At 37.4% G+C, this 16244-nt stretch overlaps 1 protein-coding gene across 2 annotated transcripts in view; it reads right to left on the bottom strand.

The window, feature by feature from the left end:
- Positions 1 to 16244, bottom strand: part of LOC126477457 (uncharacterized) — a 195624-nt gene that overhangs the window by 107471 nt on the left and 71909 nt on the right. For both annotated transcript variants that reach the window (XM_050103617.1, XM_050103618.1), the window contains exon 5: positions 14281 to 14535. In XM_050103617.1, coding sequence (XP_049959574.1) covers positions 14281 to 14535 — 255 coding nt within the window. The remainder of the gene's footprint in view (positions 1 to 14280; positions 14536 to 16244) is intronic.

Below are 16244 nucleotides of genomic sequence, written 5' to 3'. Positions count from 1 at the left end.
TGTTCACCCGATGGAAGAGTTTTGTCATGGCTGGCCCTCCCAAGGTTACCAGTAGTTCTAACAGACTGTTGTCTACTCCCAGGGGCTTGTTTTAACTTGGGTATTTCAGTGCTCTGTCAAATTCTTCAAACAGTATCATATCTCCCATTTCATCTTCATCTACATCCTCTTCCATTTCCATAATACTGCCCTCATTTACATCACCCTTGTATAGACCCTCTATATACTCCTTCCACCTTTCTGCTTTCCCTTCTTTGCTTAGGACCAGTTTTCCCTCCGAGCTCTTTATATTCATACAGGTGGTTCTCTTTCCTCCAAAGGTCTCTCTAATTTTCCTGTAGGCAGTATCTATCTTACCCCTAGTGATATATGCTTCTACATCCTTACATTTGTCCTCTAGCCATTCTTGCTTAGCCATTTTACACTTACTGTCAATCTCATTTTTGAGACATTTACATTCCTTTTCACAGGCTTCATTTACTGCATTTTTGTACTTTCTCCTTTCATCAATTAAATTCAGTATCTCTTCCGTTACCCAAGGATTTCTTCGAGCCCTCGTGTTTTTATCTCCCGGATCCTCTGCTGCCTTCACTATTTCATCTCTCAGAGCTATCCATTCTTCTTCTTCTGTATTTCTTTTTCCCGTTCTTGTCAATCGTTCCCTAACACTCATGAAACTCTCTACAACCTCTGGTTCTTTCTGCTTGTCCAGGTCCCATCTACTTAAATTCCCCTGAAACACATGGTATTGGTTTCAGGTCCATTCAAAGAATATCCATCAAATCTAAGGTGTCTATGCAAGCCTGTGGTTCGGCTGTTTTCAAGTCACAAAGCAAGCAAAGCTTCAAATACCAATTCCAAACAGGCTGACATCATTGCATGGTTGTCATCTAATGGCATGCCCTATAGTTCGTCACATACCAGAGCATAATTACTGGTTCTTGTCGATGCCCACAAGCCTGCATACAGAGTTTATGAGATAGACGAAACTGCAAAGCAGCATGGACACTGTATTGTTAGATTACCCCCATATCATCATCATTATAATCCAGCTAAGCTAGTATGGGATCAGGTGAAAGTACGTATTGCAGAAAAGAACAATAATTTAAAATTGCAGATTTTGATAAACTTACACTTGAGGCAATAGACAGCATCTCGAATATTTGCATGAGCGCCTTGTGTAAGACACGAAGAAAAACTGCAGAATGAAGATTACCATAGAGAAACTGGCAGGGACACTATGAAACCTTTCATTGTAAATCTCACTGAAAGTGAGACATCTACGTCAGACTGCGAAGACAATGGTGTGGATTTCTTAATGTGACATATGTAAGTAATAATTACTGCTACTTATGACTTTCTTTGTATGACTGTATCTGCAGTTGCACTAAAAATTATTAATCACTGAAGTATTCATCTTTGGCTTAATAATAATGCAGTTTTCGTCATAGCAGGTTCCACAATGAAAGAAAATTAATTTTTAGTAACCCTTTAAATGATTTATTTCTGATATCCTTTTAAGGCGACACATTTTTAAAGCTTGATGACTAATGTAAGCAAAATATACTATTATTGTTCAAAAGATGAAACATTAAACATCAATAGCATTTAAAGGAAGACGCTAATCATTACTACTAAAAAAATTTGTGTGTGTGTGTGTCACTAAGAGTGTAGTTCACTGTGGTACAATGTGTATGCTAGCATCTCATCAGCTGTTACGAGGTGCATTCAAGTTCTAAGGCCTCTGATTTTTTTTTCTAACTAACTACTCACCCGAAATGATTTTTTTTCTAACTACTCACCCGAAATCGATGAAACTGGCGTTACTTCTCAATGTAATCGCCCTGCAGATGTACACATTTTTCACAATGCTGACGCCATGATTCCATGGCAGCGGCGAAGGCTTCTTTAGGAGTCTGTTTTGACCACTGGAAAATCGCTGAGGCAATAGCAGCACGGCTGGTGAATGTGCGGCTACAGAGAGTGTCTTTCATTGTTGGAAAAAGCCAAAAGTCATTAGGAGCCAGGTCAGATGAGTAGGGAGCATGAGGAATCACTTCAAAGTTGTTATCACGAAGAAACTGTTGCGTAACGTTAGCTCGATGTGCGGGTGCGTTGTCTTGGTGAAACAGCACACACGCAGCCCTTCCCGGACGTTTTTGTTGCAGTGCAGGACGGAATTTGTTCTTCAAAACATTTTCTTAGGATGCACCTGTTACCGTAGTGCCCTTTGGAACGCAATGGGTAAGGATTACGCCCTCGCTGTCCCATAACATGGACACCATCATTTTTTCAGCACTGGCGGTTACCCGAAATTTTTTTGGTGGCGGTGAATCTGTGTGCTTCCATTGAGCTGACTGGCGCTTTGTTTCTGGATTGAAAAATGGCATCCACGTCTCATCCATTGTCACAACCGATGAAAAGAAAGTCCCATTCATGCTGTCGTTGCGCGTCAACATTGCTTGGTAACATGCCACACGGGTAGCCATGTGGTTGTCCGTCAGCATTCGTGGCACCCACCTGGATGACACTTTTCGCATTTTCAGGTCGTCATGGCAGGATTGTGTGCACAGAACCCACAGAAATGCCAACTCTGGAGGCGATCTGTTCAACAGTCATTCGGCGATCCCCCAAAACAATCCTCTCCACTTTCTCGATCGTCTCGTCAGACCGGCCTGTGTGAGCCCGAGGTTGTTTCGGTTTGTTGTCACATGATGTTCTGCCTTCATTAAACTGTCGCACCCACGAACGCACTTTCGACACATCCATAACTCCATCACCACATGTCTCCTTCAACTGTCGATGAATTTCAATTGGTTTCACACCACGCAAATTCAGAAAACGAATGATTGCACGCTGTTCAAGTAAGGGAAACGTCGCCATTTTAAGTATTTAAAACAGTTCTCATTCTCGCCGCTGGCAGTAAAATTCCATCTGCCGTACGGTGCTGCCATCTCTGGGATGTATTGACAATGAAAGCGGCCTCATTTTAAAACAATGCGCATGTTTCTATCTCTTTCCAGTCCGGAGAAAAAAAATCGGAGGCCTTAGAACTTGAATGCACCTCGTATATCTGACAACTGTAAACAATTATAAAATATCTAATCACATTATGTAAACTTTATCTAATTTGACAATGGACTGAGCACCAGTGGAATCACGGTCAGCAGTGAAGCTATATAAGGATGAGGCCTATGATGAAACAGCTGTCAGTTATTACTTGACAATGCCTCGTAAGCCAGTAGTTCATGCAAATTTGGCTAGGGGCTCATGACCACATTATTTCATATTGTCATGAGATAACAATTAGATAAGCGTATTTTGTTTCAACTTCATCAGACAATCTTATATGGGGTACTTTAAGGCCATTTTTCCAATACCATTCCTGCTTCTTCTACTTTGTGATTATAGCACACACCTTCACTAAACATAATTTGAATAATATTTTATAATTTCCACATGGAAACTATAAAATATTATTCGAATTATGTTTAGTGAAAGTGTGTGCTATATTCATATAATGTGCATGAACTGTTTTGGCAACCTGTAGGGATTTCTGTTTTCTGTTTCCGCCCATTAACTGCAGTTATTGTAATACAAGAGTACAGTATTTTTTAAGAAAGCTTAGTCTATATCCTACATGGATGGATGCAAGATGGCAGCCAGTGTAAAAGTAGCTCATGTATCTCCTTGAAAAAATGTGAATACTGCAAGTAAAAAGAAAGCATATGTATATTCTAAGAATGAGATTTCAAAAGTAAACACACATGTATCCAGTCTAAAATTTATTAACAGTGCATTAAAAATGGATATTAATAAATTTCAAGCACCAAAATGCGAACCACCTGCGACACAACATACATCGAAATTTCTGTGAGAAATGTTGGCCTTTTTCTGACAAGTGGTCAAAAATGGTATACGAGAACAAAAGTATAAAAGAGGTGCAGGAAAAGAAGTGTCGCATTGCACAAAGTAAGGGAGATGGGTGTGCAAGTAGGTCACTTTCAACAATCTGTAGTGGAAAATTCAATTCATAATGCATGTCACACATGCAATCTGTTAGATCTAAAACAACTACTAGTAAAGAAAATGGAAAACAAGTTTCAACTCACAATAAATTTACAATGCTAAAAAATTTATGTGATGCTCCTGAAATGAATCATTCACTGAATATTGGAAAACAAAAGTACAGTGGACTGGCAACAAATAACCAACAAGACAGGAAAACTACAGGGGAAACTTGGAGAATATTTCATGAAAATTTCCTGGTCATGTTGTATTAACTACAGACTGGGAGATCAAGCGATTAGGGTGGGTATTAGACACAGGGAACCATGTGAAACTGTTTTAAATGCCTTACCTGACAATCACCTTGAGCAGTTAATAAGGAAAGCAACTCATTAAGGTAATATCTAAAATCTACTGGTGCCAAACATATCAGAACTTTCCGACTCAGTGTAGAATAGGGAGTCACTGCTCAGAAGGCCATTACAAAGCATTATCTTAGCAACAAGGGCAAGGAATGGATTTCAGATTACCTGAGCAATCAGCATGAAAATTTAATCTCCAGTACTAGTAATGCTGAGTATCACTGAACAAAGTTGAAGAGCACTGTACAATACACTTTAGACAGGTAGGTGTTGAGCAAATTTATAAGGAATGGAAAAGATCCTCCTGTGATTTCACAGCCACGTTAGAAAGTAGAAAGCTGCTACGAAATCAAAGAGTGCTGCACTGCAAATGTAAATATAGCTGAAGCCTCAAAATAAATAAATTGCACAAGGAGGGCCATATGTGAAGTGTTCAATGAATTCAGAAGTAAAATTCTGTCTACCAAACTTGACAGATAATCCCAAGAAATTTTGGACTTTTGTTAAATAAGTAAATGGATCAAAGGGATCTGTACTGACACACTTTGACTGTAACAGCATTGAAACTGAGGACAATACACAAAGATACAAAATAATAAATGTTTTTTTCCAGAACTTATTTTCTGAGGAAGATCGCACTGCAGTACCTCCTTCAAATCATCGCACAAATGGCAAAATGGTCAATACTGAAAAAATTGACCATGGGAAAGAAAAGCAGCTTAAATTGATAACAACAGAGGGAAGGCGACTGTACTTGGCAAGATACCAACATGACTGTACATAGAGTGTGCAAAAGAACTTGTCCTCTTCTAACTCTTCTAATAACAGTGTCCCGGAGGTCTCTGAAGGAGCAAAGTGTTCCTTACGATCAGAAAAAGCACAGGTCATTCCCATTTTCAAGGAGGGTCACTGAAAAGGTGCACATAACTATAAGCGTGTATCTCTGAATTAGCCTGTTGTAGAATTGTGGTAAACAGTTTATGCTCTAATATTATGATCTTTCTGGAAGCCAAAAATTCTCCAGCTCACTCTGTTTGTCCAAGAGACCCAGAAGGTGACAGATACTGATGCACAAGTAGATCCTGTGTTCCTCAACTTCATTCAATACAGTTCTGCGCTGTCATCTAATGAACCAAATATATGAGTTTATATGAAATAAAAAAACTGTGCGATTGGACTGAAGAATTTCTAGCAAATAGAATACAGCATATTGTTCTCAATGGAGAGAAGTCTTCAGACATAAAGTGTGTGCAGGCATATCCCAATGGAGTGTTATAGGCCGTCACTTTTCAGATTATATATACGTGATGTAGTAGACAACATCAGAAGTTGCATAAGGTTTTTTGTAGATGATGCTGCCGTATTCACAGAAGCTGCAATGCTAGAAGATTGTAGCAGAATGCAGGAGGACATGCATAGGATCGACACTTGGTGCAGGGAGTAGCAATTGACCTACAACATAAATAAATGTAATGTATTGTGTATATATAGATAGAAAGACCCAGTATTGTATGACTAAGCGATTGCAGAATGATCACTAGAAGCTGTTACTTTCATGAAATACCTAGGAGTATGAGTATGGAGCAATTTGATGTGGAATGACCAAGTAAAACTAACTGTGGGAAAGGCGGATGCTACACTGAAATTTATCAGAAGAATACTCAGGAAATGTAGACTGTCTACTAAGGAGGTAGTTTACAAATCCTCAGTCGACCAATAGCTGAATATTGTTTATCAGTATGGGACCTGTACAGATAAGACTGATAGAAGAAACAGAGAAGTTCCAAAGAAGAACAGCACATTTCATTAGAGGTTCATTTAGTATGCATGGAAGCGTCATGGAGATGGTCAACCAACTCGAGTGGCAGATGCTGCAAGAGATGCATTCTGCATCACAATGTGGTTTACTGTTGAAGTTCTGTGAGTGTATGTTCCAAAGAAAAATATTGCTTCCTTCTTCATATGTCTTGCAAAACAATCACAAAGATAAAATCAGAGAGATTCCAGCCCACGTGTAGGCTTACTGGCAATGGAGTTGAAATGATGATGATTAGGACAACACAACACCCAGTCCCTGAGCGGAGAAAATCTCTGAGCCAGCCGGGAATCGAACTCGGGCCCGTAGGACTGACAGTCGGTCGCGCTGAGCACTCAGCTACCGGAGGCGGACAATCTTCTTCTTGTCAACCATTCACAACTAGAACAGGAAAGGGGGGGGGGATGTGTACAGAAAGTGGCCTGTGCCACAAACCGCAAGGTGGCTTGCAGAGCATAAATATAGATGTAGATAGAGAAAATTCAAGTGATAGTCAAGGAAGAAATTGTAGCAAATTACTACAGTAAAAGACTGGCAATCAATTCATTGTGAAAAGTATTAAAAACTCTGGTGCATAAATCATAGCTCAAATGACACAGATACATAAGCCACTGAATGTGTTTCGAAGGAACACAACAGATTTTCTGGAACAAATATTGAAACTAACACACAAAATGAATGTATTAATTCATCCAGTATCTATTAGACATGATGCGTAAGACCTGGACAGAATAATGAAGTCTATGAATTCACAATAGGAAAAAAATCATTACCACTATGAATGTGTGTAGGAAGAGACTGACTGTGAATTTCAAAACTGCACTATTGGAAATAAATGTGTACTCACCATTTCCTGCTGGACAAACAAGGAAAGATCAAAGATGTACATTTTGCAATAAATTGCCTCTTTCATACTACGAATTAAAAAAAAAGTACCAGTAAGAAAGCATACACAAACAGAGAAACACATAAAACATGACCAAACAACTGACAGACAATTACGGACCAGTATCTGAGTAGAAACAAGCAGAAAATTAAGAAACAACACTCTTGGCGAGCTGAATTTCAAACCTACACATACAGTAACAATGCAGCTACTAATGGATGGATGAATAAAAATGGAATGTAATAAATAATTATGTTAAAGTGCAAAATAAAGCAAGACCAGGCCCAAAAACAACTATGGGCAGGTATGCGAATAGAAAATACATAAGAAAATGCAACACTACTGCTGATTTGAATTTACACTAAAGGTGTGTGTTCTTCTTCTTCTTCTTCTTTCTTGGCTTTTCCTATTTCTTTATGGTGTTGGCATTGTTATACGGTTGTATGGGTTTTGGCAGTGTTGGTGACACAAAAGTGGTCACAGGTTTACAAAATTAATGGGTTAAGTGAATAATTTGACACCTTCACTGATATACAGGGTGTACCTGGAGGAATCGCTAATATTCTGGGGTACGACAGCAATGATCATTTGAAGCAAAAAACATCGTATGGACATACGGCCTATTCCAAACAGTTTCCGAGATAGAACACATTTAGTGTGCATTGTTATTTATTTTCTGTATTTTTCAATATGTTGTCACATTTACAATTGTACAACAGTTAGTAAACTTTACAACATACATTTTACAAATATCAATCACATATTCACCTTTAAGCATTATACACATCTCATTACAGCTATTGTGCAGTTTGCAACAAATGTTCAAATATCCCACGGTCAGCTTCAGTGCGTTTATGCACTCTTGGAAGCACATGTTATGTTGCTTGTCAATGTGCCTCTACACATTCTCTAATGAGGACAGCAGTGCCCATGGTGTGCCCAAGCAGTTCATCTGGCATATTCACCTTACATTTGTACACTTCAGATTTCATCCAGCACCGTAAACAAAAATCTAGTGGCGTAATTTCTGGTGGCCTTGGTGGCCAGTTAACTGCATTATCATGACCAATTAGTGTAAGTGAGGTTACGACATTCCCCCAGGTCTGGTGAAAGGAGGAGGGGCTCCACCATGATGGAATTACGTTGAGGTGCACATGGCCAAAGGAATGTCCTCAAGGTGTTTAACAAATATATTTTTCAAAATGCAAGTAATTCTGTACTGTCAGTTACTCGTCTAAGATGACTGGCCCTATCAATATGTTACTGATCATGCTGCACCAAACATTGATCGAAAAATGAACTTGGAAATTGGTTTCCACTGTAGCATTTATAATCACTGTGACCTTCAATGATTATTACGTGTGTTGTGATTCCATTTTATATAAATGTGGCATCATTAGTGAATGGTATTAATGGAAGCAAATTATGACTGTCATTTAACCAGTGACAAAATTCAAGTCATGTGCCACTGTTGCCAATGTGAAGATTGTGGACACACTGCAAATGAAATGGGTACAAGTTTTCCACATGTAATATTCACCATACACATGTTCATAGGACATTGATGCATGCAACAAGGTAAGTTGGGCTAGAGCAAAACATCAGGTTGGTGAGAGAGAGACAGCCATGCATGCCAGTATCTTAAAAACAAATGTGCACTAAATGTGTTCCATTTGGAAACCATTTGAAATAAGGTATATGTCCTTACAAAGATTTTTGCTTCACATGATTGTTCCTGTCATATCCCTGAATATCAACCATTTCTGTTGTATTAGCCCATTATTTTCAAATCGCCTTTCCACAGAAAACTCTAACCATAACAGGCAACTCTAGAACAAACAACAGGGTCACAAGGGGAATATGGGCTTCATGCCAGAAGAAGAGGCTACTACATGAAATAAATGTCTAACTTGAATAACTCATCAGATGATTAAGTGTATGGTTAAAAAAAAAAAAAAAAAAAAAAAAAAACTCCAAAATTCTAAGATAAGATCAAACATAAATGAGAATACTCAATTGAATAAACATAAAAGAAGTACATGCAGGTCTACGTACATCATCACTGTCAAACAAATGAAGTGGCAAAAGCAATACAGACAATAAATGAACTAAAAAACTATTACTCTGCAGACACTGATGGTGTCCCTGCAACAATCTCAAACAAGAGTGCTCTAAAGCTAGTTGAACTATTTACACACTTATGTGACCACTTAATTCAAGTGCACATTTTTCTCAATTTACTGGAAATGTCTAAGGTAATCCCAATCTATTAAAAAATGGTCGTAGAGATAATGCATATAACTAAAGGACTATCACACTTTACTCTTGTATTTCAAAAATACTAGAAAGAGTTGTGGATGACAAACTTATAGAATTTGTAAATAAAAACAAAATCATGTGCAATGAAATGAAATGTCGTGCGGCGAAGGTCCTCCTGTCAGTTAGACCGGTCACCTAGTGCAAGTCTTTTTAGTTGACACCACTTCGGCAACTTGTGTGTCAATGGGGATTAGATGATGATGATGATGATGATGATGATGATGAAGACAACATAACACCCAGTTCCTGAGTGGAGAAAATCTCGGACCCAGCTGGAAATCGAACCTGGGCCCCTTTGCACAGCATTCTGTCGCACTGACCACAGAGCTACTGAGGTGGACATCATGTGCAAAGAACAGCAAAGATTCAAAAATAAACAATCAATAATTACTGCCACTTATGAGTGCTTTAATTGTATGCTAAGCCTGATGAACAAGAGACAAGAATCAACAGCAGCATTTGCCTGACGAACAAGAAACAGTAATCGATAGGAGTATTTATTCACTTATCAAAAGATTCTGATGTGATGGATGATAAGAATGATAAGTATGGTATTCAAAGTCTGTCTAACAGTTGGGTTCTTCTTGAGCAATGGTAAGCAAGCAGTGATCATCAAACACACTACTGTCAACCTTAAAATTATTTCTGAACACCTGTCAGAGTAGAGTCTAATTAAATCTGATGCACCCCGAGGTCAGTAATGGAACCATTTCTGTTTCTTTTGTACAGTAACAATTAAATTTAAATAAGGATTCTCATACATTTGCCTCCCCCAAAAAATGAAGAAAGGAAAAAAGTTTATCGCTTATCACATTTTTGCTGTTCGTGTAGTGAAGCTGCCACATCAAACATGATGTTTAAATTTACTGCCTGCAAAATTATATCATTTTACAACACACAGTCCTGGAAATATAACATCATAAACATTGAAATGTGTGACATTGCCACATCAAGCATGATGATTTAATGTATTACTCATTTAGTAGCAAATCTATTCACAACACGTTTTGCATGCTGTAGCCACAAACACCACTGAATGTCCCCACAAAATTATATCATTGTATGACATATGGTTCAGGAGATATTATGTCATAAACACTAAGATGTGTGAAAAACTAGCTGTTCTTAAAACAGAGAGCAGATTACCCAATCTATACTCATCTAGTGTTTGATAATGAGAGCACTTAGCAGCTATCAACAAACTTTAATATAATTTCAAATTTTTTCAAAACTTTTTCTCATCTGCACACTTAAAGTCAAATATTTAATACAATAACTCATTTGCAAAGTAATCAAAAGTTAGAGTTGTTTTATACAGGCAAGTTTGATTCTTTAAAGATTCCATCTGGAAAGAAGCTCTAAGGAGTTTATGAACTATCTACATCCCAGAGGCATTGCACTGAAAAGGGGATGACAGACAACAAAGCATAACTCGGAACACCAAATTTGTTAGGTACATGACTTACTTATTGTATAAAAATAATATGCGAATGAGATTCCCCTCTACCGCTAGGGGCAGGGTTGTGGATGAGAATGCATGACATAAAAACATTTGAAAAGGATCTGATGGTTTTTATTTCCAGTATTGAATTGATTTCAAATAGTTTTAAAAGTGTGGAGTAACATCTGTCTCTTATTTCTGCTGTTAAGTGTGTCAATCGGGTTGCAAGAATGAGCATGGCAGCAAGCAAATAATTTTGTTAGCATATTTCGGGAGCTAAGATCAGACCACACGGCTGAATATCACTGAAAAATTTAATATACTCCTTGGAGTAGTATGGTGTAAAACAGCAGAGAATCAGACATATAGTTGTACAACATACATTACATATGCATATGTTCAACATCACTTCATAAGTCCCTGGATCAATTTCAACCACACTTGGTACATACATTACTTACTATCTGGAAAAAATACCATGGGGGTAAAAATCACCAATCTCTCTTTGAAGTAGGGGTCAGAGTGGTGGACAAACAGAGGGGGAGGAGGAGATGAAAAGACGGAAGGGGGGTGGAGAGAGGAGGAGATGGACAGAGAGACAGGGGAGGCAAAGATGGACAAGAGGAAGGGAAGGGAGGAGATGGACAAAGAGGGGGGAGATGAGAAGATGGACTAATAGAGGGCTGGAATAAATACGTAACTGAGCAATGCTGGTTTCTCAGCTAATATTTAAACGTGTGAAGCATAGTATTTGTAATTTTAAATGAGTGTTACGCACAGAAATCACCTTCACCTGTATGCACATAAATTGACTTTTCCAATTTCTTATGCATAAACTGCTTTTGTAGATAACAGGACCAATAAAAATACAATACATAAGCTACAGAAGCCACCAACAGTGTGCAACACTTTCAGGAAATAAAATGTCAGTGATGTTAAAAGCATTGCCTGCCACCCTCTACAACACATAGTGTTTGAATTCTGTGAGTTTGAATCTTATCACTGTAATAAGTTCAATAAAGTTAAGCAGGAAAGTTGGTTCAGTCCTGAAATTTTTTAAAGTAAGTCTAAAGATGTTGCACAAATCTTTGTATCAAAATTGTTGAAGAGACGCTAAATGCGCAACATGAAGCAGAAAAATTACCATAACTCATTTACGTCTGATCAAGTAAGGAGAGTCGTGGCCAAAGCAATGAACGACAAGTAAATATTGTTTCTATTTACTTAAAAAAAAATACTGCAGAAGAAGTTATTCCTGCAGGTGATGGAGGTCAGGTTATATTTTTTGTCTTTCAATTCTCTATGAAGTATATGTTGCATATAGCACTCCTTTTCCCCCTGATTTTTCCTAATACAGGCTATTTATGCTGTTTTACTCCCAAGAAACAACATTCATCCATTTCTTAGCAAAATTACAGTCAGCTGATTGGTTCAATTTGTAGCAGGAATTTGTCACTTACATATAGGACACGTAACCATGTCAACTGATGCTGCTGCTTGTAGCCATTATGTTGCACATCTAGAGCTCACAAACTGTAACTTGATTTTGTTACTCATATAGGATGCAGCCTTAGGGACTATAGCTATACTGAAAGCGGTTCTCTATAACTACAGGGTGTTTCAAAAAGTACTTTACAACTTTGAAAAGCCATATGAATTAATTCACAGTACCTACAGAGGAGACTGTAGCGTCGATTTGTAGTGAAATACATCAAGTTTTGTCTCGCGTAGTTCAATAATACTGAATCTCACCGTAAGGAGTGCTAGCGGCAGTTGTGTTAAAGATGGCTGCCTTCACTGGACCAGAGCGTGCTAGCGGTGTGTTTTGGTTTGAAGAATTGAAGTCGGCTACAACAGTGCAGCGTAATTTCTGTACTAAGTACACTAAAGATCCTCCTAGTAGGCCTACAATTTATGAGTGGCATAAATGTTTTGCAGAAAGAGGGTGCTCGGTAAGACATGGGAAATCATCAGGTCGTCTAAGCACATCTGACGATGTCACTAAGCAAGTGAGACAAAGTTTTGTCAACAACTCTACAAAATCAAACCTGCATGCGTCTCACAAACTGCAAATCCCACATACGATTGTTTGGCGTGTGTTGTGAAACCATTTGCATTTGAAACTGTACAAACAGATGACCATAGAAGCAATAAAAGACACTATAAAACTGCTTGCAAGTACTTCTGTGTGGATATGTTAAATCGATTACATGAGGATGAACATTTCTTGGACAAAATAATCTTCTCTGATGAGTCGACTTTTCAATTAAGTGGCAGGATTTGAGGCAGTGAAAGTCTGCACTAAACATTTCAACATGTTTGTGATAGTCCTAAATTGAATGTTTTTTGTGCACTGAGCAAGACCAAAGTGTACGGCCCCTTTTTTTCTCTGAGAGAACCATCAATGGGATAGTGTACCTAGACATGTTACAACAATTTGTGATACCACAGATCAATTAGGATGACCAAGAACAAAATGTTTACTTCATGCAAGATGATGAACCACCCACCACCTGACTGATGTCTGGGATCATGCACCAATTGTGTGGCCCCCACATTCCCCAGTCCCAAAACCACTCAATTTTTTTTATGGGGATTCATCAAGGATAGTGTGTTTGTACCTCCTGTGCCGGCTTCTCTACCTGAACTTAATAAAAAAACTTGATGTGTTTTCCTACAAAATAACTCTAATCCCAGCTTTATATCTTATTTCAATAAATTTATATGGATTTTTAAAGTTGTAAAGTCCTTTTTGAAACACCCTGTATTTAAAATAATTTTTAGTGTATTATTAAGAATAAAATTATAACAAAAAGTGTACTTTTAAGTAAGAATTTAGAGACATATCGATTGCTTTAGAATACTTGGCAATATCTGTATCATATGGACCAGAGCATCAAGAGTCGATTTCTACCATTGTTTCAAAAGCATGTAATTCTTAATTAATTCTTTATTAATGCTTTCTTTCACTCGCACAGCAGTTGATCACATCATTTTTGGGAGGTCAACTATCATTTAATTAATAACCTCCACTGGGCACTGTAACTATAATACTTCAAAATGATCCAGTGTCAATACCTAATCAGATCAATTATTTCCAGGTATTCAACTTTGCACAGGTATGATGATAAACATAAATATACTTATGCACATATTAAATTTAGAGATAGTGTATAATCTTCAGTGTGCATGTTGATAAACTCTAAGCCTAAATTATATCCTTCTTTGTATGTTATTTGTACGTATTGTAAATGTGTGCAGTACTTGTTCTTTGTTCCTTACTTTCACACAAATCATAAATTCTATATCACTAGCTGAGAAGAAGAGAAAGTAAGGTGATCACTAGTACAAACAGTGAATCAGGGAGGCTGAGCAAAAACAACAGCACAAGATAGCTATGGCTATTAATATGTTAATTGTAAATCAATAATATTGTTTCAGAACGTACCTGTATGGATCTTTACCCTTACATGCCAATAATCTTTTCATTGCTTCTTCTCCAGTGCATGGTAGTGAAATATTGTTCTCTAAACTGGCTGGAATACCACCGTGGGATTTATCTTTTGTTGTATTATTAGAATTTGATTTTGTACTACCTTTCCACCAGTTTCTTGGCCATATACTTATTTGGTAAATCACTGCAGTTAGCTTGAAGTATCCCTTTAATGACCAACTGTGCACCTGTGCACATACCAGCACACACCTGTGAACAATTTGCGCATAGTTTTTAACAATTAAGATACATACTGCAGACAGAAGAAATATACATGCAATGAAACAGAAGACCAACCATGGGTTCAAGCAACATGCTCCATTCATTAAATGGGAAAAAATTGAGATAGACACTGAACACATTACTCTTTTAACTGTCTCACTTCACTTGTAACACCAGAAGTACTGGGTGTTCCTCTAAATTTTCACATATTTTACATTTGTTCACTGTGTAAAAATCATTGTAACTGTATTATAAAGTTCTGACATATGTATGTCATGAGATGAATAAAACACAATTCACATTTCTATTAAAAGATTACACATACATATGCAACTTGAATCACAAAATATCACTTTGGGCTGGATGCTCCCTCTTTACATTATTAAGCTACATTACACTCATTTATCAAAAATGGAAAAAATTAAGATATACAAAAGTTTTACATATTTTATTTTTCCCTGTATGATCATGAATATCTTGGGGAAAACTAATTAAATCTGTGGAACCAGTAATAAAATATCTCTTATGGGGTTGGAATGTCTGAATAATTCGAAGTAATAATTTAAAGTCACAGAAAAGTCTAAAAACCAAATGTGGCTCATCTTAACAAAATTCCTAAATGTGTAACCCTATCACCATTTTTGTTTGCACTTTTTTAAAAATCAAACCATCTCCTGCATATTAACGAGTCAGCTACATGGGACCTAAAATTTAATGCGAAATCTAAACAACAATACAGCTCAATATTTTTAAAACACAAAAAGTACTATGAAACGGGAAAGTTATGTTGATTAAGTTCAGCGAGGGGGAGAAGAGAATGAAAAGGAAGAAGACTTGGACTTTCTGCTGCCGAAGTTAAACCTTTAGATTTGTAGTTTCATGTGTATCCATGGTACCATCAAGCCAATAACCTTTACCATATTTTGATTTTGAAGACCATGTCAATGCACAGTATTTAAGTAACCACAGTACCTATTTTCAAAATTCAAGAAACCAGAGAATGGTACACACTAACCTTTAGATACTGAAAACCAATTATAAAGTATTTCTTATGTTTCAGACATTAATGTTAGAGGATGCAGTGAAGAGCACTTCTTGTCTCACTTCTTGCAAACAACAATTCTCACAGTTTCAACTGTGCTTTTCCCCAAGCAATGATACAACTACAATCATATTTCAGCCTCACAACTCACATGTTATACATGTAACTGCACACCGCAAAGTAATGGGATACACCCTTTTATAGGGAATTTAAGATGGTTGCAGCAAATAAGTATTGAACATGAGTAATATAATGCTGTACTGTGACATTCATGAAGTTCAGCGAAGAAAGGAAGGTTTGAGTTTATCACCTTGTCGACAATGAGATCATTAGAGAAGGAATGCAATTTATGATGGGGAGAGGAAATCTACCATCATCTCCAAAGGAACTATCCCAACATTTGCCATAATCAATATAGTGAAATCACAAGAAAAACTAAGTCTTAATGGCCAGATAGTGGATAGAGCCCCTTTCATTCCAAATATGAGTGTAGTGCTTGGATCACTGAGCCACCTCCCTTGATAAGATGTAATGACAAAATTGGCCAATCGCAGCAACATTTTGTCAAATTACATTTGCAGAGAAAATTCCTTAATTAGGAATAGCTATTTAAATATTTTGTCCCCCTGTGCAAAACAGTAACCTGGTTACTGAC

Source organism: Schistocerca serialis, chromosome 1 (assembly GCF_023864345.2).
Source record: "Schistocerca serialis cubense isolate TAMUIC-IGC-003099 chromosome 1, iqSchSeri2.2, whole genome shotgun sequence".
Lineage (NCBI taxonomy): Eukaryota > Metazoa > Arthropoda > Insecta > Orthoptera > Acrididae > Schistocerca > Schistocerca serialis.
This window is presented reverse-complemented; position numbering and strand designations above follow the sequence as displayed.